The sequence below is a fragment of the Juglans regia genome, chromosome 1 (genome assembly GCF_001411555.2).
Source record: "Juglans regia cultivar Chandler chromosome 1, Walnut 2.0, whole genome shotgun sequence".
Taxonomy (NCBI): domain Eukaryota; kingdom Viridiplantae; phylum Streptophyta; class Magnoliopsida; order Fagales; family Juglandaceae; genus Juglans; species Juglans regia.
Genome location: NC_049901.1, coordinates 12,684,622 through 12,709,092, shown reverse-complemented (window position 1 = coordinate 12,709,092; position 24,471 = coordinate 12,684,622). Strand labels below are relative to the sequence as shown.

Sequence of the window (24,471 nt, the reverse complement as noted above, 5' to 3'; positions counted from 1 at the left end):
TGCAACTTAGCTAATATTGCAAAGGCCACTTCATCATCTGATTCTTTGAGTAAAGGTTATATCTCAGGTACTCAATATCCAATTTCTTCTTTTCTATCATATTCTAATCTTTCTTGTTCTCATAAGGCATTCACACTTTCCATTTCTTCTCAAAAAGAACCAACATCTTTTAGACAAGCTATTCAACATACTCAATGGTGTGATGCCATGGTTGATGAAATTAAAACCTTGGAAGATAATAAAACTTGGACTAGAACTCACTTACCTCCCAACAAGCAAGTTGTTGGATGTAAGTGGGTTTACAAGATTAATATAAGTCAAATGGTTTTGTGGAAAGATACAAAACCCGATTAGTTGATAAGGGCTATACACAGCAGGAAGGATTGGACTACTTGGAAATATTTTCACCAATTGCCAAGTTAGTCACTGTACGATTTCTCTTAGCCATAGCTACATCCAAAAACTGGTCTTTGCACCACCTGGATGTCAACAATGCATTTTTGCATGGAGACTTAGAAGATGAGGTATACATGTCTTTACCTCTTGGATTTCATTGCAATTCAAAGGGATCATCTGCTCAAGGGGAGTTTCTGCCTTCTGCTCAAGCTAATTCCACTAGCTCTCAGTTTGTATGTAAACTGAATAAGTCTTTGTATGACCTTAAGCATGCGTGGTTCTCAAAGTTTTCCTCTACTTTGATAGCCCATGGTTTTATCCAATCTTCAGCTGATCACACTTTATTCACTCGACGGAAAAATAACTCTTTCATTGCATTACTAGTTTATGTAGATGATATCATCATCACTAGTAATGAAGATGTTGTTGTAGCTGATTTAAAGAAATATCTTCATTTTCAATTCAAGCTCAAAGACTTTGAACCTTTGAAATACTTCCTTGGTCTTGAGATTACTCGTTCCACAAAAGGTATTACAATTTCACAGATAAAGTATGAAAAAATTCCCAGCTCCACCCATGCGAAGGCGGGGTGGCAAGAAAGGGGTGGCCCCGCCATGTAGGTAGCACCCCTAAATAAAAAAATCTAATTCGCATGGGGGTGGCTGTAATGACCCGCCCACGCCCGTCGCCCACAAATCCAAACCCAGCCCAACGGTGAAAAATAAAAAAAAGACCAAACGTTGCGTTTTATGGGTTAAGCATAAACCCCTCTTCCTTCTTCCCACATCCCCGATCTCCTCTTCCCTCAGTTGTGCGCGCCCCTCCCCCCCCTCTCACATCTCCGTCGCCCCCTTCCTCCCACACACAAAGGCCGCCGCGAGCCATCGCACCGAGCAGCTACCGCCGTAGACGACTGCCACCGGTAAGTTCTCTCCATCCGCCTCCCTATCTAACTCTCTCCGCTTGTGTCCCTCTCTCTTCTCCGAGATCTTTTTTCCCGTTGTATGCCTCACGCCGATGCCCTCCGTCCCTGGTTTGATGCCTTTAATTCCCTCTCATTCTTGTACGCTCCCGTTGTACGCCTTACACCGAAAGTAGCCGTAAGCTAAAACCCTAAGGTTTTTGGTTGACCAGTTCAGGCGCTCTCTCTCTCTCTTTGCGAAGAAGAACAAGAATGACCAAGTTCAGGAAGCTAAGTCGACCTACGGGTCATCGAATGTCCATGCTCAGGTTCTTGTTTCATTTAAAAATCTCACTCTCCATAGTAATAGCTCTCATTTTCCGTACATATCTTGAAGTTCTTGTTCATCCTTTTTTGTGATTTTATTTTTTAGGACAATGGTATCCCAATTGGTGAAGCACGAGCGCATCGAAACCACTGTTGCCAAGGTGCCCTCTTTCTTTCTTTTCCTTTTCTTTTCCTCGATGGTTCCACCATTTCAAGGGGTGTAAGATTTTATTTTGATGAGTTTTATATATTTTCATGATTTTTTTCTTTTTAGTGTTGTATTACTCTTCTTTAACTTGATTTTTTTTTTTAAGTTCACAAGAGCCATAATGGATGTAGAAAATGAAAACTTTTGTTTCTTTTAATCGGATAAATTGCAGTGGGATTTTCTTAGTTTTTCCCTTGTTTTTTAATTCACAGGCAAAAGAAATTCGGCGCCTTGCAGATAATATGGTGCAGCTTGGAAAAGAGGTTCGTGTGACTTGCCAGTTATGAAATTTTTTGGATTGCTAGGATTAGGAAGTTGCTTTTATTCTCTAGTTCGTGTCAATATTCTTGTGTGACATTAAGTCCCAAACTGGGTAGAGAAGTTTATTTATTGGAACATGGTAAAAGTAAGTGTCATGACCCGCATGACAGGAAGGGAGAAAGGGGGGAAAAATAAAGAGACTTAGAGAAAGTAAGCGTATTACTGTCAAATGTAGGGATATAGCTCACTTAGAGGGGAGCACCTCCAGGAAACATGAAAAGATAAATTGGGATATTCTGGTTATTCCTCTACAAACCTCTGCTACGGCATATAACAAACTCCAGACACCTATTCCACTACCTGGCTCTCAGCCAATTGGAAAATAGAAATAAAAATGCTACTCTGTGCGTAATACAAAATAACAACTGATAGCATAGACTTGGGCCCGCTACAGCCTTATAGAAATACAGGCCAATGGCCTAACCTTCAGCAATCCAGTGCTCACCCTTGCAGATCTTTTCTTCATTTTATTAAGGCCCCATGCTCACTAAGGCCCACGGCCCACGACACCCACTTCACTTCACATGACACCCACTTCACTTACTCTTCTCTGAACTCCATCACTTTACCCAAACCCTAGCTTCTTCTGTAACGTCGTGTAACATGTTTTGTCTGGATGATATGTGGGTTTATTGTCACATGTTATTGTCCTCAGGTTGAGCTTAATTGCTTTCCCCTTCCCTTTCTTTTGTTATTTTTTTTCCTGAAACCTTTAATCATCTGCTGAATTTGGTTTCATAGGATGACTCCTAGGATTCTGTGGAACTTGACTTTTTAGGTGAAGAAATTGAGCTGTTGAGTTTGGAGCCATAAAGACCTTCAGATTTAAGAATGAAGCAGCATTTATTTGCATGAACAAAGGAAACATATAAAGATCAAATAAATCATTCACATTTTCAGAAGTACGACTTTGTCATGTCTTTATTCAAAGTCTCACCTTTGAATAGTAGGGTTCTCTGTCATTCACCAGATAGCAAGGATCCATTAGAAATTGGATGTGAGGGCCAAACTTAAGATGTTTTAACATCATTTGAAAGATCAATTTGGAGATTTAATTAAGGATTGAGTGCAAGGTTTTGATAACTGTATAAGGAGCCATATGCTTCAACACCTCATGTTTTAGCCTTAACCTCGTGGGTAATTCACAAGTGACGGAAGCACTTTTCTTTTTTAAAGGTAGTGTGGGCCATATTCTAAGCTAAAAATAAGAGCATAAGATCATCAAAAGGAAGGTGGAAGTGAACATCCTGTAGTGTAGGAGAAGCAGAGTGGTAGAAGGTGATCAGATGTCTTAGATAATCTAACCATCAATTATTATGAAGCCTCTCTAGGTTGCACATGGAAATAAGCAATTGGAAATATCTATAGCTGGTAAACACTTACATTAACAGTTATCTACAATAGCTAATAAGCAATCAGTGTAAGCCTTTATACGAAAAGATAAAAATAAAAATAATAATAATAATAATAATAATTTGCTAGTATTTGGAATTTACAAGATATTAGAGATGGTTAAATAATATAGACCATTCTTCTTCAGAAAATAATCTCTGAGAATCTATTATCTTGAAATGTAAAGTTTTGGATGTGCAACTTCCTGAAATGAGGGTTTGCGCATCAAAATTGTAGTATACAAATGCGCTTGGAACTGTTTTTTTTTATCAGTAACAAATGTCCCAGTAAACTTTGAAGTGGAGTGCCTTACAATGTGGTTACTTCTCTAGTTGGGTGCTTCCAATGTGCATTTTTTTTTTTTTTTTTTATGACGGGGGAACCACCCCACAGCAGAGCCCTTAGGACTCACCCATGGAACCTAAACCCCCGGGGAATGCATTTTTTCCTTTTTAATACTAGACTATCACAAAATTGCTTACATGCATTCATTGTTATTCTAATATGGATGTGTAGCTGAAGTTGTGATTTCAGGATTACCTGATCAATAACCAACAATGAATTTTCTGACTAGTATTCATAAGTAGGAATTGGAATCCTGTAAAACACTGTTAATTGTTTTAGTTAGGAAGTTCAGATATGATAACACCATGTTTGGGTTTTCATTATTGGAACACATCCTTGCTTTCTAATGTACTTACATTTTTTTTAGCAAAAACAAAAGTATTTAGATTCTTGTGTTTTAATGTATTTTGATCATTTTCATAAATATCACAGGGTTCCCTCTGTGCTGCTAGGCGTGCTGCTGCTTTTGTGCGAGGTGATGATGTCATTCACAAGCTATTCACCGAACTGGCGTACCGATACAAGTAATTCACTAGTTCTCAAACCTGCTACCTTTTTCGGTCGGTCTTATAAGTACAACATTGGGCAAATGTTATGTGTTGCAGAAATAGAGAAGGTGGATATACAAGACTGCTACGGACTCGTATACGAGTTGGTGATGCTGCCCCGATGGCATATATTGAGTAAGGCTGTTATTTATTTGTTGACTGTAGTTTTTGTTTGACTTGAGAGGCCTGCTCCCTGTATAAGCTTACAGCTATATATTGATAGACGTCACATTATCTTTTTCTCTACTTTGTGCCAATATTCACTGTCCACTCACCAATAATTTATTGCAAGGCTTTTTAGCTAATGAAAAATGCAGCTTTGAATTTGTGATTCCATTTGATTGGCTTCTTGTGGTAAGAATGCATTTGGTATCCTAGGTTAAGCTTCATTTGAAGGGATGTCATAGCCAACAATATTTTTATTTTCTGTTTTATGGTCAGATTCATCCTTGACGCTCTCGATTTCTTTATTGTATTATAATGTTGAAGTGATGAAGCTAAACTTTTAGCCCCCAATCAAGCTCCCGTTTGCTCAGAAACACACTTGTCCACTGATTTAATGTTTTGATATACTTGGATGAGGTTGCTTGTATTATCTAATCAGATAGGTGCCATTGAACAGGTTTATTGACCGAGATAATGAACTTAGGCAAGCAAAGCCCCCAAATCCTCAACCACCTCAGAAAGCGCCCCTCGATCCCTGGACAAGATCTAGGGTCAGCAAGCAGTTTGCACCACCAAAAGAGGATATATCGGAGTCTTGAGATATGAAAGTCTCATGCTGTAAAGCCGCATGTTATTAACAGAGAAATTTTGTTTCATACTTGAGTAGCGTGGAGCCATGGCTTTATTTAATTGAGTGCTTTACGGTTTTGAATAAATGTTGTGTAAACGGTAGCTATACAATTATCAATTTAGCTGTTTCTGTGTTGAGTTTTGCATTGAAATAAGCTTTGTAATATAACTGTGAATCCTTCCTTCTCATCAAGCTTCGATTTAGGCAATTTGATTTAAATTTCCACGAGAGGCTCTGCGTTAGCCTGTGTGCAGGTCTGCGCTTGGGGTTATCCGACAGAAGTTGACCCTCATCCTAAGCAATTTATAATTCCAACAGTGGAAGATATACAGCTTGAAATGCTTCGTGTATATCGTATGGTGTCCAAGAATGTAATTGAATCGGACACGACCTCGTAGAAGAATATCGAACTGTAAAAGCTATGAATGATAAAGCTTGGTCCTTCCTTTAGGTTTCGAGCGTAGAATGGCATAATGGATCGGGGAGGTAACGCTGCATGGAAGGCTCAGGACTCCTTTGATTAGCCCATTTGTTGACACTGAGAGACAACAGTGGTGAAGGGGAAGAAGCGGAATATGGGGCATGTAATGTTGTTGGGCTCTGGTTTACTTCTTCCGGCCACTTATTTGGGCTTTTACATATAATGTCTTAAACCATGCAAGTACGTTCTGTACTTCTTTTGTACAAACAAACAAATACGTGAAGATTAGATCATCAGACGGACACAAAAACTTACGTACGTAAAGTTTGGTTTGTATATATTTACGTTATGTTTTCGTCTTGTAACAGTATACTCCCTTGTCTTCCCAGCTCCCATTGTTTTCCATTAATTGTGCCACTGGTTTCTTCAATCCTGCTCCCAGGTCTTTCACGTCGCGGTTCCTTTTTCTTTTTCTTTTTCTCTCTCTTTCTTCATGATCTCTGTCGCATCTGGGCCTACGTACGTCAGTTTTGGATATGGTTGAAACATGAAAACCATGACATATAATACATCTCGAGTACTCTTTGTTATTTTCTTTGCTTCCAAACAAGGCCGGTTCTTAATTTATCTATTTGTCGAAATAACTATTACTTGGATTAGACAAGGAATCTACCTTGAGGCTTGAACTGCTCATGGATCACTATCATACTATTGAGAAAAGAGAGGGAAAAGAAAAACACAATCAGAAAGAGGAAACTTATGTGTTTGCGACGTTGAATTGAGCCCTGCCGCCCCCAGAATCATATCATCTTGTTCTTTCTACAATGGAATATTTTTCGTCGACCTACATGAGAAGCGCCAATGGGAAGCAGTTAGAAATGTGTGGGGGACAAGATAGGGAATTGAACAGGAAAAACCCAATAAATCCTAAATAAAAATGAGTTGATTGCAATAAGAAAGTCATCATAGATAGGGAGTGGTACCAGTAATTATTAATCGATATAATATTAAAAGCTTACGAATAATTCTATATATATATATATATATGAGAAATGAGTTGTACAAGTTCTAAATAGACAAGTTTCATACAAATTTTTGTAAAAAATTGAACCTCACCTTAAAAATGTGTAAAAAAAACTATTCTTTATTAGTGGAATCATTGTTTTATAAAAAACTTGTATGAGACTTATCTATTTGAAACTTGTATCTAACATTACTATATATATATATATATATATATATATATTTGCGCGCGCGTTTGTACGTTCGTGTGTGTATAAAGTGATCTCAAACTATTAAGTGCAAGTTGGGAGTTGGAATTTATTTAGGAAAAACTAAATTAGGTAGACTGATCCCCTCGTTTCCATGCATGCGTAATAACCTTACTTAATGTCTATAGATTCGATGCTACTCCTACTTTTGCAATATTTCATAGAATATTTTATAGATCTCTTGTTGGTACCAATTCTCATTAAGGGTGGGTGGCGGGGCCCTAGTCTCTTCCCAGTTCTCCCCTCCCTCTCTCTCTCTTCCTAGTTCCCCCAGGCCACTCTCCCGAGTGGTTCTCAGCCTCACTGCGCCCCGTGACATCGTCTCTCTCTCCCTCTTGGTCCTCGCTATGAAACCAATGGCGGAATCAGAAATTTGTTGTAGGTTGCCGAATAAAATTAAAATTATAATAAAATAATTTTTATTCTATTTTTGAGTCAAAATAATTTATAAGATCAAAAAATAGGATTATATTATCTCTTTGTGTTGGTTTCTTCTCTAAAAAATTATCTTAACCTCCTCTACAAATTTCAAACTTTGCATGGCCCCCCTGCCCCTATGTAGGTCCGCCACTGCACGAAACCGTCTCTCCCTCTCATGCTCTCTCCCTCATGCACTCTCAGTCCCTCTCTGAGTCAAATATATATATCTCTATTATTTCTTGCAAGTGATCGTGGAATTGTTATGTTTTCATGGATTTGTTGTGAATTTTTTATTGTGTTTCACTGTAGATTTTGTAAATTTTGTGCACAGTAGCTCATGGCTGGTTGGTGGACGGGAAGGGGACTATCTCGCCCCGTAGGGTGCGCTTCGCACCCTAATTCTCATGCAATTAGTCCATGAAATCCAATTAAAGTTTCTCTACTATCTTATTTTTTAAAACTAAAAATATCATACGTACGCACGTTTCTAGAAGTAGTTCATATATATATATATATATATATATATATATATATATATGTATATAATATTTATTTATTCTCTGCTGATCAATAATAAAATATATAAAAAAAAAAGATAAAAAAAAATTCTCTAAGTGATAGAAGCATGAAGTTATTACACAAAAAGCAATCCTACAAATTAATATGGCTTGATGTAATTCGTCAGATTGTAAAGTTACTTTTATTATAAAGTAAATCGAATGGATCAGATAAAACCACGTCAGTTTGTAAGATTATTTTTATATAATTTTTTTATGGATATAGCAGTCCTCGTAAGATTATTTTTTAGATATTATATGACCCTAGGAAAGTTGCACTCAAGAGTCAAGCTAGACACAGATTACTCTTTGGAAGTAGTTTAACCTTCAGGCCCTAACCCTTTGAGCTTTAAACGGTATGCTAGATTTCGGAGATACTTATTAAAATGATTAGAATAAAGGTATGACTATTAATATTGGTTCCTTTTTCCTACTACTAATTGTGAAAAACTTGACTATGAAAATAAAATACCTTAATAATTATATATATATATATATATGACTACGTATGTACGCACACAAAAATCAAAAGAAAATCATTACGGAATTTCTAAGAAATTTCACTCACGAAAGAACGTCTTGCATTGCCTGTCAAATATAATATTGTCTTAGGATGTGTAACTTCTGTAATACTTCCTTTAAAAAAAATGAAGTCCACAATTGAGAACAAATTTTCGTCTTGTATATAAAAGTATGTACATATATATATATATATATATATACACACACACACATCATGTATATGTGCTGTCTTTTTTCAATTGATGTTTTTTCCTTTGATCTCATGACCGCCATCACCTTAACTAGCTCCTTGACTCTTCTCAGAGTCGCCAATATATATATAGCTATTACGTACCCCTTCATCTCATGATCGATGGAGAAGTAGTACTCGGTACTCATGGCCTATGGGAATCTGGGATCCCTTTTAACCAATTCAAATGTTAGGTGATCTCTTCTCTTCTCTTCTCGGTTATAGCCTTGAAGACTCCAGCTTGTGGCCGCTGCAATGCAATGCTACTCACGATCAATAGTCCCCTAATTAATTAACGAATTGTACGTACGTGCATGCCAATTAACAAATTAAATTACGTACGTACGTACCACCTAATTAATTATCTTGGCCAAAAGAGCTGCATTGATCTCCTGGTCAAGAAATCATGGAACAAGACGTACTATTACGAACTGTGTGCTAGCTAGCTAGCTAGATCTGCTGGCCGGCTATATTATATATATAATGGAAAATGCTACATGCCCCGCTGGGGGCTCCAGCTGGGCTGTAGCATTTTTTTATATATATATTTTTAATTTATTTTTATATAAATATTTTTAATAATTTTAAATATTTTAAAAAATAAAATAAAAATTATAATATTATTTAAAAATATTTTCTTAATTACGAAGTAGAATAAAAATTAATATTTAATAATTTGTATTTTACTTTTTGATTAAAGAAGTATTTTTGTTTTTACTTTTTGATTAAGGAAGAGTTTTTTAATGATTTTTTTTTTTACTTTCTGATTAAGGAAGTGTTTTTTAATGATTTTTTTTTTTTTTTTAAATATTTATAAGTGTAAAAAAAAATCTATATAAAAAATAAATTAAAAAATTACACATAAAAAAATACATGTTAAGCTCAACGGGAGCCCCCAACGGGGGCTGTAATATGACTATTTTAAATATTTTTTAAAAAATCATAATATTATTAAAAAATATTTTCTTAATCATGAAGTAAAATAAAAAATTATAAAAAAATATTTTTTTATAATTTTTTTATTTTACTTCGTGATTAAGAAAATATTTTTTAATATATATTTTTTACTTTTGGATTAAAAAAATATTTTCTTAATAATATTTTTATTTTATTTTATTTTTTTAAAATATTTTAAAATATTAAAAAATCTATATAAAAATTATTTAAATAAAATATATATTAAATAATATTACAGCCCCAGCGGGAGCCCCCAGCGGGGCTGTAGCACTACTCATATATAATTCCTCTCCGGCCCTATATTTCATTTTTAAATTTTTTATCACCTAGACCAATTACCAATTTATTGATCATGTACTCGATCAGTCATAATGCAATCATTACCCACTATATCTATAATAAAATCATATCATCATCATCAACATATATAATATTTGACGAATTGTACTCCATATATATACACTAGTACTACGTTGATCATCATGATCATTATATATATTTGATTAGTACTGAACTTGCAATCGAAGTTTTGATAATATTGCAGGCCGTCATGCATGAGACATGCATGCATGCATGCATGCATGCAGGTCTCTATATAGCCTGATATATATTATATATATATATATATAGCTAGTCAACCACGCACCCGAACTTGATTTATACTCGAGTTCTTGTGTAAATCATTAGGCAATAAGGTGAGCATGATTCATGTATCCCTTAACATGATGACTATAATGATCTAGTACTATATATGCATATATATAGACAGAGCAATGGCATAACCATTAATTTCTAGGAGGCGCCTCTTGGTTATATCAATTTAATTGAGATGACCAAATTAATATGAATTAATCATTTTAAACTATTGAAATTTTAACAATTAATTATACAGTAAATTAAATTTGTTCTTTGAAATTAATTACCCACATGATGATCATTGATTATAACGTATCCATGATACATTCAGTACTGTTCGCATTAACGTATCTTATAATATATTGACAAAGATCAAATAAAGCAAATTGATCAACAAAAAACAAAAAAATAGCAGAAGATCGAATTGCTATTGGTGCCATTATTTCCACATGACCTCAGTACAAAAAGGATCCAATAACCACGTACATGATATTTCGACAAAAAGGCCAAAAACTAGAACAAAATGGGGGCAGCCAGCAGCAGCCTCTCAGTGCCAGAATCAAACTCAGCAACAATTTATGCTCATCTCAGAAAACTGACTAGACAAGCCCGACCCGCCACCCAAATTTCTCCTATTCTTAGGCTTGATCACCATTGGAGCTGTAGGTGTCCACTTATTAGTACTATAGCCATATGCACCAGCACCAGTACTACCTTTTGCTAATTCCCTAGTCTTCTCTGCATCAGGGGTTTTGTGATGGTCAGAGAGCCACTTAGATTGCATGTAAGTGGTAGTCCTCCATGGGGGTATGTGGAGGCCCCTCTCTCTAAGGGACTGTTTGGCAGCTGAGCATAGAAGAGAGATTATCTTGTTAAGCTTTTCCTCGGTCCCAATGAAGATGTATGGGAGTGCGTCTGTGAGTTCCTTGTAGGTTTGCGTAGGCCTTGCAAGCTCAAACTGTGACTTGAAGTCCATGTCCACAATAAGCCTCCTCGAATCACCATTCTCAGCTTTCATTTTAATATCGATGTATTCATAATCACCTGTCAAAACCAGAAAATGAGAGTTTTAAACCCAAGTGGGGTTCACACCTGGAAATCATCCTCGTGTCTCTCACGCGCGTCTAAATTCATTTCGCCAATGCTTCCAAACTATAATATGGAAGAATCTATTTGTGGGCAATATTTCTGGGAATTCGTTTAGAGGACAAAGAAAATATCGGAAGATATGGATCCGGTGGGGACCAGCTAGTACTCTTCATTAGAGTTTCTGAAGCAGTAGCCATTTCCTGGGGACTTCAAAATCTTTCTGTTTTTTTTTTTTTTTTCTATTTTTAGACTTGGAACAAAATTATCAAATCAAGAACAAAGCACGGCTTTAAATTCTTGATAGAACAAAGTAGGAAGAGGGGACGCACGGAATTTTCAGCTAAATAATAAATAAAGCGCTAGAGGGAGAGAGACACACCAGCAGGGCATCCCAAGGAAGTGACCCAAGATGTTTGACACAGAGAAGCCTCGCAGCCATCCATTTTGAGCCTCATGACAAGCCACTTTTTCATACTGGTGGTTTTTTTCTCAGCATCCTTTTGGCTGCCCATATGCCTCGACAGACTTTCAAGCACCTCAGCCTCAGCTTGTGTCCCACTCCCAAGAATCTCCTGAAACAACACAGAATAACGAAGTTTATACTCTCTCTCTCTCTCTCTCTCTCTCTCTCTATCATACACACTAAAGGAAAACCAAAACCAGTTTATAACATACTAGAGATCAACTGGACATTGGAACATCTCGTTTATGGAAAATCATACCTGTAAAGTGAGATATTGGGTATTATGATTAGGAGGAGGACACTTTATGGAAGCAGAAAAAATGGGTGATGATGATTCTGATTCTATAAACTCCTCTACCATCTGAGCCAGTCTTTCCTCTTCTAAGCTACTCATGATTTCTCTCTCTCTCGATGGAGTTGAGGTTTTCTTTTCCTGGACTAGAAAAAAGCTAAGATAAGTATGAGTTGGGGGTTGTAGAACATGGTTTATAATTGGAACCCTGAGGGGTGCTCTTTATATGGCAGACTCTTCGATGGCGGTGGGAGTTACAGCTATATGGTGACAGATGAGGTCATGCAAAGATCTTAGCAGTCTGATGTGTATATATCTATATATATATATATATATATATATTGTTTATATAGTAAATAAACAATGGTAAATATAAACAGGGGCATAAAATGGTGGCAGGGAATATTAACGGAGAGCTAGGGAGGGACGTTATCTTTATCTTTTACTGTGAAAATGACACCAAATGGTGGTTTCAGTTCCACCAGCAGCCACTTCAAAGCTTCAGTTTTTCATGTTTCGGTGAGATGATCCAACCGTAGAAAATGATCAGAAATCCAGCTTGGGCCCTTCTCCTGGCCCCTCAAATCCCAGGACTCCTAATCTGATCGTGAATAGCTCGTCATGTATTAATCTAATATATGGACTTCAACTTCTCACGGTGTTGGACGCTTTTAATTTTGTTTAATTTCTTGGGTTAGCGAGGATTGGAGAGATCCGTGTTGAAGTACTCAGAGATTTTTAAATGGTTTTGGGATTGCTAATCGTGGCACGCAAGTAGAAAGGCAGAGAAATATTAATCATGGATGAGTATCTTTCTGGTTTCTCTCATTTACTATTACTTTCATAGATACATTTAATCTATCATATACTTTTATATTTATTTATTTATTTTATTTGGAAAAAGGTAGAACGTCTTCTCAAACTTAATTATCATTTATTGAAGTAGAAATAACTAAATCAATAAGTTAACTATTTTTCCTAATTCATGCATTGTTTATTGATTTTTAAAAATACAGATCGACCCCGAGCTTTAATTTCAACGTTAACATTAATTTACATCCTCGAATCATTAAAAAAATGACTGTTAACATGTCCATATTTCAATTCTGTTCATTAATTAAAAAACCTTAATGAATATCATGATCATGGACATTTTTTTATTTTTTATTTTTTATAATTGGATGGAACAATATATAAATTTTGGGAACTTGTACTAGTGTCAAGCTGTACACATGCAAGGACTCAATTACTTGACACAGACCTATATATATATATATAGATCGAAGAAATTAAAGGCGGAATTAAAAGACTAGTACACTATATATTATTGGAACTTAATTCGTATTACTTTATAATCGTTAAAAAACCAAAGCCTTTTTACATATATAATTCTGGCTTAATGAGGAATGTTGATAAACCTGATCCCTTCATTTGGTTTGGCTTCCGGTATATATAGTTCATTTGGGTCTTATTGATCAACTCATGTCATCGAATTGATCCATGAAACTCCTAAGTTGATGCATTCAGCTTTTACTTTCTTTCTTTTTTTGCCCCAAAAAAGAATGCCTTTTGATTAATCATAAGCACATCGACACTATAACAAAAAAGGCTTTTTGCAAAGAAAATATTCCATTGCAAAAAGCTTTTCTTTTTTCTTTTTTTTCTTTTCCGTTCCAAATGCCTCTTAGCAACGAACAATGTTCGTTACCCTACTTTTGGAATTGCCTCATTGGCATTTGATACTCTCCAACTAGTTTTATTTTCATTGCAAATATGCACTTTTAGTAATGAGAATCTACTGTTGCAAATGTAAATATTTTTGTTGCTAAAGCCCATCGAGAGATTTGGAAAACCGTTGCAAATATATATTAGCAACAGTTTATTTTTGTTGCAAAACAACAGTAGCAACAAACTTGATTCGTTGCAAATGTAATCCTGCAACGAATAAAATTGTTGCAAATTTAATTTGCAATGATTTTTATCCGTTACAAATATATTGCAATGAATCAATTTCGATGCAAATCTATTACTTGCAACCATTTTTTTTTTTTCATTGCAATTGAGCAGTAGCAATGTATTCAATTCGTTGCAATATTGCACATTTGCAATGAAGCTAAATCGTTGCTTTTTTATACTTGCAACGAATTCATTCATTGCAGAAATACATTTGCAAGGAATGCATATCATTGCAAATGTAGTTCACAAAGTTTCAAGGACTTATCAGATGAATGTAATTCATTGCAAAACATCATTTGCAAAGATATCCATTCGTTGCAAATGCAAATTTGCAATGAAATGGATTCGTTGCAAATGATTTTTTTCCAAAGATTTACATTCGTTCCAATACTCATTACAACAACAAAAAATATTTGTTGCAAATTGACATTTCCAACGATTATTGCAACGAATTATTTTCCTTGCAATTTGTGAAGTTGAAACGAATAAAAGTAGTTGCAAAAGTATATTTCGACCAAATAATTTGTATTACAACATAAGCAAGCCGTTGCAAATATATGAAATTTGTCACATTTGTCATTGCAATTATTTTTGTTTGGCTTTGGTAATTTAATTGGTGCTCGGTTCTAAATTGGCTTGCAAATTAAAGGAGTACCAAATGGTCAAACTTTCAACGAATCGTCTATATACCTATTGTCCATTATTTCATAATGCAATTACACTCACTGGACAACTACTACATATAATGTCATGGACTTATAAAAAAAATTATCTACAACCTGAAATGCACCATTGGATTGACCAGATATATTACAATCTCTTCTCACATGATCTCTTATATCATTAAAAAAATCTAAAAATATCAATTTCAAACATATAGTGGACAAGAATATGCATCATTAGTTCTTACAATAATATTGTAATCTCTATGTTCCACAAATCACATGTCTACAAGCACATCCATTTTAGTAATTTTATATCACAATAGCTTTCATACAAGCACTCCACATACATCATTTCATTGATGTCCATTACAATATCAAGGAATTCATTCATGCTCGGCCACACAAAAACATTAATATGCAACTGCCTTATATATAGTCCAAAAAAGAGTTGCATACAAATGTAGTTCTTGCCTTAACCTAACTTACAACACTAATTCTAACATTTATCACCTGACTAACATCAAGTCCAATTATAATAATATCACATTTACAAAATAATCTATATCGGGCATTGTCAACCACATATCTACATTATTTTCCTCACTTATCAAAATAACTTCATCCTTTTTTTCTTCTCATGCATCTATCCATTGTAAACATAACCAAACATGGGACAATGACCAAAAATAGTATTAGTCTCCAAACTATCTCATGAACCATGTGCAAAATAACATATGTTCCCAGAACTTGTATATATTTACCTTTGACCAAAATTTGCTGCATGTCTTTTTAAAATATGTCAAGTTGCTTACGGATCACTTCTAGATTGTCTTTGAGGCTCTATCTGAGCCAACCTTAGGCTCATGCGTTCTTCATAGAACCTCTCCATAATTTATTCCAAGGCCCTTGTGAGTTCCTCATACTTCTCTTTATAGCTCTCAACTTTTTGTACTTCTAGTGACTAAATGAGAGGTTAGTTTGGTTCAGGTACAACTGAATGGCCCAACCCTCGAACATACCCAAATTTGACCCAGTGCATCACATATCTGGCATTTTGGTGTATACCTACACTGGCCATTGGACTTGTAATTTTTTTTATAGTCTTTTGAGCCTCCAGATTGACGATAGGAGCCCAAGTTGGAGTCTGGTTTGGAGGAACCATTGTCATGGCCAGACCCATTTTTGGAGAAGCCCTTAGAGTTATGGTTGTCGGATGAAGATCCAAAACGCCGATTATAGTAGTTGGCTGACGCAACCAGTTGCTGAGTGGTGGCGTCCAGACGGCGAAGGTATGCATTGTGTCCGACGAGGAGATCATGAAGTTCCTCGAACGTTAATGGCTTTTCCCGAGCACAAATAGGTGTTGCGATTTCGCGAAAATCGCTTCCTAGTCCATTGAGGATGTACAGAGTTAGATCATCTTCTGAAATAGGATGATCAATGAGAGATATTTCGTCAGCAAGGGCTTTGACAGTGTGTAGGTATTCCTGAACCGATTGATTCCCTTTCTTGATCATAATAAGTTCCTCCTTTAATTGCATTGTCCAAGTGCTGGATTTTCTGGCATACAGAGTATGCAATTTGGTCCATGCATCTTGAGATGTTTTTGCAGCGGAAATAAAGGGGTGATTGTGGTGGTAGTGGAGGCCAAAATGGCACTAAGGATATATTTATCTTGTCTTACCCAGTGAGTTTTTTGGAGATTGAGAATGGAGGGATTAGTGGTAGGAGGGCAAGGATTATCACCAGTGACATAATCGAGTAGATTATATCTAATAAGGATGGCTTCAAACTGGGCACGCCATTTAGGAAAAATTGAGGGAGTGATTTTTTCATTTATTTGGGCAGTAATATTGAGTGCAATGAGAGGAATGTCTGTTGTGAATGGTGGGTTTGAGACTAGGTTGCGGGTATTTTCAGAGTTTGGGATCAAGTTCTCGTGGGAGGATGGCTCGGATGATACCATGATAGAGTCTGAGAAAAGATTGCACAGAGTTGATTTACTGCTTTATTTCAAAAATATTCACACACTCAATAATAATCGTTGGTACTAGAATAAATAAAAATTTACAGAAACTATTCTAAGTAAGAATCCTAGAATTAAGGCTATTTGTTACAGAGTATCAACAAATATTTTATTGACTGTTACAATCTTGATTTGAGGCTGAGAATCTGCTTCCTCTTCCTGTTGCTTTATTTGAGGAATTTGCTTGATTTGAGAATGTTTCCTTTATAAACCAAACGGTGCTTCATGTAGTTATGGTTGAACGATGATTAAATTCCTATCTTGTTTGGACAATCCATTTTCCTTTAAATACTCCTGAACCTGGAGTGTCCAAACGCCATCATTTGAAAGTCCCCCAACTCTGTTCACGATGGTTGGACAAATGTCAAAGAGAAAAACCATTCCCACCAAGAATAAAGGTAATAATTTTTTTTTTTTTTTAACTCTTAAATGCTTAAATAAAAACCCTTTCATCTTGATTTTCTCTGGTTATTCTTCACAAATATTGGCTCTATTCAAACCCTAGACGCTTTATGCTTCAATGTCACTCAAAAATCCATCTAATAGTGCTTATTCTTCTATATTTATCTATTTCTCAATATTGCATAGGTTGTGTTGTGATATTTGGATTCCAATGTGTTTTTCTAATCATGATTTGTCCATGTAAATGAAGCCTTCTGTTTTGCCCAATATATTGTTTCTCATTATTGCATAGGTTATGTTGTGAAATTTAGATTCCAATGTGTTTTTTCAATCATGATTTGTATTTAAGGAAGCTCTTTGTTTTGCCTTTCAATACTTTATTCTCCCTTCCTCAAATGTTGCACACCAATTGTTTGAAAAAAATTCTCACTCACCACGACCACTTCATTTGTTCTTTGTTTTAGGCCTTTCTTCTTACATAATATTTAGATCATTCATGGGGCCTGACAACACTTGATATTCATCACTCCTATCATTATTTCACAACCATACTAGAACTATGGTTTTCAATGTCTTTATGTACGTAAAAATATAATGGACACTAACACCTTACTTTTGCAAAAATATGTTTGCTGAAATCCCCCTTGTACAAGTTAGTTTGGACAAGGGTGTAGTGCATCATGTTTGACTTCGAAAATCATTTTATCTGAATTTATCAATTCTTGCACACCAACTATTTCACAAAAACCTCTCACTCACCGCCAAAAATCAATTTGTTGATTGTTTAACTTTTGTTTCTTATCTTTTAATACAATATTTTTTATTCTTGTAAGTATATAAGTCTATGATATTCATGACTCGTGTCATTAAGTTACAAATCTCTTACTACATTATAACTCAATTTCACAAGCATATATATGTTGTCACATTTAACTATAAGTTAGGATTTTTTCTCCTTATCTCTCAAATTTAAGTTGTTCCCATACATTGTTGTATGCAGTGATGGCTAGATCAAAAAGTAAGCACATCAAGATGACTGCTGGTAAGTTGAAGAAACAGAAAACTCAGGCCGAGCCCTTTTCAACCACAAGCAATAATATTGGTACGAAGTTCAGAAATCAAGGGAGTGAAAAGGCATACTATGACAGGTTCCAAAACCGATCCAGTCTAGGTGAACGGGCTATTAAGCTATCTAATCTAACGAATGAGGCTTTCAGCTTTATACAATTGATCTTTCAGTCCCTACATTCGGAGTACTTGACTTCCGAACAAAGATCAATCTATGTTGAACTTGTTCGTGAGTTCTATTCCAATTTCACATCTTTTATCGAGGATCCCCTTACATTTACTACATTTGTTAGAGGCACTAAAGTTGAGGTAACCCCTGAACTTATCTCCCATGTCACCAGCATTCCTATAATAGATAATCATACATACCCCTATCTTATGGAGAATGCTCCCTCAAAACTGGTTATGTCAACAAAGTTTGTCCATGCCGATAAGCCTAGTTATTAGTGTGTGATCAATTTTAATACAATGCAGGACTTTGATCTATTTTCTACATTGTTCTATAAGTTGACATTTAGATAGAGGGTAGAATGATGTGTCTCCATCAAATGAGTAAGTGGTTCACTCAATATCACACTAAAACATAGAGTAGCTCAAAAATAAATACTCATACAATGTATAAGTAAGGTTTTACATAAAAACCTTACAAAATCTGGTCACGAGATATAGTCGCCAAGCCTAGCCTTGCCTCAAAACTGCATACCATCATCATCATTATTATGGCTATCGGAGTCATCCTTGGTGACGAAGTCCACTTCCTCATCCTCCCAATTTTCATCGCTTTCTTGATCAATAACTTCATCATTGGGGTCTACATGAACATCACCTTTTAAGATGACAAACGCATCAATATAAACAGATGCTACATCTTCTCTACATAATGGAACGTGGTTAGGCCCTATGGCAGCAAGGGTTGGATACACAGATGAAGACTCGCTTTCTTGATACACTTGGGCTTGTTCTTCATGTTCAACATCAGATATTTGTTCAAGCAACACATCATAGACATTCCTCTCGTCAGTTTTCTTCATTACTTTCCAATGACCTTTCAATCTAGCATCATCGAGATAGAAGACTTGTTGCGCTTGGGATGCCAACACGAATGGATCTTACTTATACCATGTAAGAGATACATTGATACTAGTATAATGTGGATCTAGATATAGTCTCCTATGATCACTGATGTCCCACCAATCACATTTAAATAGATATCCATGTCATCAACCCATGTAGCGCAACTACAAGATATCTGTGAACACCCTATAGTAATCCTTTATACCCCATCATGCCCCCTACTAACTACCACACCAAAACACTGGGTGCGATAGGTTGCTTCACACTCTCTCATGTGGAACCTTATACAATTGTTTATACAACCCAAATATGATACAACCCAAGAGTCAGAACCACAAACCAATGAATACAATTGATCGGAAACATTGGTGGGAGACAACATACATTTTTTTTACCTATTCGAAAATAAGAGATAGACTCAATTAATATGCTAACATTATTTATTGCATGTTAGTAAGTAAATGATATATGCAAGTGGTGTACCTTTGCAAGGAGCAGAAAAAAACTATGTTACTAATGTACACAATGTTTGAACCACTCGAGGAATTTTGTTTCTTGCTGAATGTCAACATTGAAAGTGGATTCTGCAGTGATCTTCGCATAGTGCTCACTACAACATATATGAAACACTTGAAAGTACATGTCAACTTCCATTATACACTTTTTGAAAGAATTTAGAAACAGACAAACACATAATAAGTTAGAGGAAAATCTCACTTGATGTAATCTCCAATATCCGTGCAATTATTGAGAATGTACTAATGGGCTTTTTGAAGAAGTTTAGAACATAAGCGGTACGACGCATACTATCCTAATGGACGCACACGTTGAGAGAAGATAGAAAATGTTGGGGTAGAATTTTCTTGAACAACATCCATATTTTGTTCTTGTCGATTAAATCTAGTTTTCACATCATTGAGGTACTGGGACCAAAATATCAAGCACTCCACATGAATGTATGCCTCGACAATAGATCATTTTGAGTAGACTCTATTCTTCACATAACGCTTAAAACGTCCAAGATATCTATCAAATGGATAGATCCATCGATACTGAACTAGACCTGCTACCAAAGCCTCAGGTGGTATACAAGTTGCTAAATGTACTATTATATCAAAGAAAACATGTGGAAATATTATTTCCAATTTACAAGGAATAACTAGGATGTCACATTCTAAGCTTATTCAAGATGTCCACATTTAAAGTTCATGCACAAAGTTTCCAAAAAAATGTACTCAATTATGTTAGAAAAAAGCTATAGACAGTTGACCCAGGCCCGTAAGCGGCTTCTGATGTGGTAAATTGAAAACGAACCATTTCAAGCAAATTTTTTTTTTCCTTTCATTCCTTCCCCCTCTTCCTCAATCCCTCCCTCTCTGCATTTCTTCTCAACCTCAGAACTCCCTCTCTCGATCCTTCTACGAAGCTGCACATCCCGTCGAAGACCACGATTCAACAACCTCTTGAATCACCGAAGAAACCTCGACGGCACGATCCCTCCCCTCAAACCCGCCGCCCTCTCTCCCTCAGCTGACTGATGGAAGTCTGTCTGAGACCACAAATCGCTGCCACCTTCGTCTTCAGCCACAGCGTTACATCGTCTTCCTCAGTTTCTCTATCTCGCCCCAATTTCGTTCATCCCAAAACCAGTTAGCCCTAACCCTAGCCCCCTTCCCAGTTATCCTGAAGGCAAGCAATTTCTTCAAACTCTTACAACTAATAAATCGTAATGGAGTCTTGACGGCTGAAATTTAATTGTTCTTCTGGATTTTCTAAATTAATTGTTTATCATGTGGAAATTTATATGCAGATACTGGAACCAAATCACAGTTGTTTTTCCATCTTCAACAGCAAAGGTTAATAGAATTAATTTGAAATAGGAAAGTAGAAGAGGCTCTAGAGTTTGCCTAGGAGGAGCTTGCACCAAGGGGAGAAGAAAATGTATTACTACATTCATAAAGAAGCACCAGAGCCAGAATATGAGAAGCACAAATCGCCAAAATACTGTAGCTAGCCGAGGATGAGAAGCACAAATCGCATTCCAACCCAGATGAAGAAGATGAGAAGCGGGAATTGAATCTGAAATGCACTACTCTATTTTTCGTTTCTTTCTTCTTCTTCTTCTTTTTTAATTAATAGCAACTGCCACGTCGTCATCGGACTGCACGGCGACTGCAACTGGCGACTGTATGTAGCGGAATTGATTATTATTGCCAACCTTATATCTTCATGCAAAAACTTGCCAATGGCAACTAGCAATAGCTTTTGAAAAAGGACATGTGAGTCATGGCTTTTTAGTCCAGAAATATTACAATCAACTTCGTTCACACATCTTGATATATTTGAAGCAAATCCATCTGAAAATTTAACGGATTTCAATCATAAACAAAAACTCCTCCGGCCTTCCCCCACCAATGTGTAATAGGCAGGCCTCATCAAAAAGCAATCACCATGCTCCTCCAGGTATAAGTCTTTTTTTATGCCAACCCCATCAAATCCTTTCGAGCCTTGATGGTGTCCTTTGTTTTACCCTCAATATTCATAACAGTTCCCAGAACATTGTCACAAATATTCTTCTCAGTCTGCATAATGTCCAAGTTGTGTCTCAACATTAAGGTTTCCCAATATGGAAATTGGAAGAAGATACTCTTCTTTGTCCAATTCAACTTTTGGGGTGAACGCTTCCTTTTCTGGATAGTTTTGTCGAATGGTACTTCAAACAGTCTCGTGAGTTGTTGTAATATATCACGTCCAAATAAATCCGTTAGAGCCATACCATGCTCTTTCACACCATCAAACAAGTTAGAATTGAGTCGCCAACTATGATCCCTTGGTAAGAATCGACGATGACGCATATAACAGTGTTTTCCACCATATGTCAACCATTCCGAGCCTGTAAAACAGGAGTAGTAGGTAAATCTCAACTATTGTATTCATTATTCCATAAGCAAAAATAGTTGCAGTACAATAGAAATTTCTCCATAGGAATTGAAGAAGTCATAGGGGTCCACTGGAGGAGGCTTACCTTGAAGCTATATGATACAAGACTAGCCTGGATGCAAGAGAGTATTTTATATAAACAACCGATTTTGGTAATGAGTCAGATCCAAGAATGGGAAATAAACCAAAGAAAATGAAAAATTAGCAAGCAACAACTTGGCCTCCCGATTAAGCATTCACACTATTAATACCTTGATGGAGGTAGAATGAAGTAGGTAAGAAAGAAAATTAAGTCTTGAAGGAAAAACAAAGCATCAAAATATGTTTTAACTTTTTTGCAACAAATTAATTCATTAGCAACGAAATTAGTCTCGTTAGTAATATAGATTTACACATTAGCTACGAAATTATTGCAATCATTGCTTAGCTTATATTTGCAACAAAAGTATATGGTTAGTAAATTGTCTTTGCAAGGAAATGATAACTGTTGGTAATTAATTTTTCCAATGATAGAATATCGTTGGTAAAATATTTTCTAACATGGTTTTGCAAGGAAATCATACCGTTGCAAATGATGATACCAACGAAATTGTTTCGTTGGTAAATGTTTTACTTGGGTTACCATTTTGCAACCAATGTCTCCTAATTTGCAACGAATTAATTTCCTTCGTTGGTAAAAAAGTAATAGTTTTGCAACGAATTTGTTTCATTGGAAATGAGTTAGCAACGAAATTACGTTGTTGCTAATTAGGCCAACTCAGTTGCAACAGAATGAAATCATTGCTAATGTGCATTTTACTTTTTGCAACCAAACTAAACTGTTGGTAATGGGTAGAAACTTTTTGAAACGAATAAATGCCGTTGCTATTGTCTCAAAATCGTTGCTAAATGAATTGGCATTCCAGATCCCAGATTTTTTACAATGATTATTTAACAAGAAAAATATTTTCGTTGCAATTGCATCCATTTGCAAAGAGAAATGGAGTTTTGTTGCAAAAAGGGTATATTTTAGCAAGGAAAAAAAAATGCAAAAACCCATACCTGATCAGGTGTATTAATATCCTTTGGCGTACTGGCCTGGCGAGTCATGTTGTGTTTTTTATGGATTTTTAAGCAAGCTAAGGTGTATTTGCTGAAGCTAGAATTGATTGGAGATCAAACAAAGTGCAAAAGTTCTCGGCCCTTGTCTATTATATTGGTTTTTTCTTTCTCAGCTTTACTTTGTATTCACAAATTAAAGTTCAGAACACACCATATACATATTGTCACAGCTAGCTGCTGGTGTTTATTGATTGATGATTTATTACTTCTTGATGCCTATCACTTGGAGACTAATCAACCTAGTTAAGAGTTTTGGCATTTTAATTGTAATATGCACTTTCCATTCTTTTTTAAGAGCTGAAATGACTAAATTATTCTTCTATAATAATGAATGTGACGAGGAAATATTTTCATGGCACATTATAGAAGATGTGATAGTTTGAGAGCATTGAGTGTTATATTCTTTAATGTGTTGAATATTAGGTTAGGATATGAGTTGGATGGAACTGTGGGGAAGGTGAATCCCACAACCTAAATTTTGCAAAATCAAAATACCAGAGTTAGTGGCAAACATTCCAACAAGAGGTACCTATCAGATTATGAGACATGTTAAATCAAGTGAGATATGATACCTGAGATTGATGCACTAAGTGTGTCTTTGTGGAACTTGAACTGTGCTAGCCGCCCATAAATATCTAATCAAGCATTCTAAGGAAATATATTTATATATATATTTTTTTTACTCAACCATCTTGTACATTAGGAGATGCATGCTGAGGAATATGGGAATTGTATTGCCTTTAACCCCTGGCAATGGCAAACCCAGATATTTGTTGAGTGAATAACTTGAGTTGATGTAGAAAATAAGTTTTATTGCTAATTCAATTTGGGAAACTGAATTATGAAGTTTGACCACATGCAAAGATGATGAGAGTTGAATGTGTGATTAGGATAGGAAGCAGAGTCAATGATCATTTGAAGTGTGAAAAAGCCACCAAAACGGGGGGAGAGGGGAATAGTTTCAAGAATCTGGTCCTTGGCAGTTGGCTCAGATATATGGTAGACTATCTGAGCCTACTGCCAAGGCTCAAGTAGAAAACGAATGGGATGATTGGGTTTGAGATGATTAACTTAATAAAGAAAATTAAAGATTCGAAATTTTAAAACCAGAGGGAGAGGAGAAAGGAGGTGGGCAAGAAAAGAAAAGA

General features: G+C 35.8%; 3 protein-coding genes across 4 annotated transcripts; 1 reads left to right on the top strand and 2 right to left on the bottom strand.

Moving 5' to 3' along the window:
• Nucleotides 1–1,164: 1,164 nt before the first annotated feature.
• Nucleotides 1,165–5,424, top strand: LOC108990488 (50S ribosomal protein L17). 2 transcript variants are annotated; one of them, XM_018964473.2, is made up of 7 exons: nt 1,165–1,318; nt 1,531–1,626; nt 1,731–1,785; nt 2,045–2,095; nt 4,323–4,414; nt 4,496–4,573; nt 5,061–5,424. In XM_018964473.2, the coding sequence occupies exons 2-7, from the start codon at nt 1,571–1,573 to the stop codon at nt 5,200–5,202; spliced, it is 474 nt and encodes a 157-aa protein (XP_018820018.1). In that variant the 5' UTR covers nt 1,165–1,318; nt 1,531–1,570; the 3' UTR covers nt 5,203–5,424. The 2 variants fall into 2 exon arrangements, with proteins under 2 accessions (XP_018820018.1, XP_018820020.1); XM_018964475.2 differs by having other exon boundaries at nt 1,173–1,318; nt 1,536–1,626.
• Nucleotides 5,425–10,656: 5,232 nt separating this feature from the next.
• Nucleotides 10,657–12,364, bottom strand: LOC108990475. Its single transcript, XM_018964460.2, has 3 exons — nt 12,059–12,364; nt 11,716–11,908; nt 10,657–11,291 (listed from the first exon to the last, which is right to left on the bottom strand). Exons 1-3 carry the CDS (start codon nt 12,191–12,193, stop codon nt 10,813–10,815), a joined length of 807 nt encoding a protein of 268 aa, XP_018820005.1. The 5' UTR covers nt 12,194–12,364; the 3' UTR covers nt 10,657–10,812.
• Nucleotides 12,365–15,695: 3,331 nt separating this feature from the next.
• Nucleotides 15,696–16,253, bottom strand: LOC108990477. Its single transcript, XM_018964461.1, has one exon. It carries the CDS (start codon nt 16,251–16,253, stop codon nt 15,696–15,698), a length of 558 nt encoding a protein of 185 aa, XP_018820006.1.
• Between the last annotated feature and the right edge of the window lie 8,218 nt (nt 16,254–24,471).

Bases quoted from the DNA above. Each gene is read 5' to 3' on its own strand.
- LOC108990488 (XM_018964473.2), top strand. From the start codon at position 1,571: ATGACCAAGTTCAGGAAGCTAAGTCGACCTACGGGTCATCGAATGTCC. The intron at 1,786-2,044 runs GTGCCCTCTTTC...TTTAATTCACAG, and splicing joins TCGAAACCACTGTTGCCAAG to GCAAAAGAAATTCGGCGCCT. The intron at 4,415-4,495 runs GTAATTCACTAG...TATGTGTTGCAG, and splicing joins GAACTGGCGTACCGATACAA to AAATAGAGAAGGTGGATATA.
- LOC108990475 (XM_018964460.2), bottom strand. From the start codon at position 12,193: ATGAGTAGCTTAGAAGAGGAAAGACTGGCTCAGATGGTAGAGGAGTTT. The intron at 11,909-12,058 runs GTATGATTTTCC...GTGTTGTTTCAG, and splicing joins CCCAATATCTCACTTTACAG to GAGATTCTTGGGAGTGGGAC. The intron at 11,292-11,715 runs GTGTGTCTCTCT...TGGTTTTGACAG, and splicing joins TTCCTTGGGATGCCCTGCTG to GTGATTATGAATACATCGAT.
- LOC108990477 (XM_018964461.1), bottom strand. From the start codon at position 16,253: ATGCAATTAAAGGAGGAACTTATTATGATCAAGAAAGGGAATCAATCG.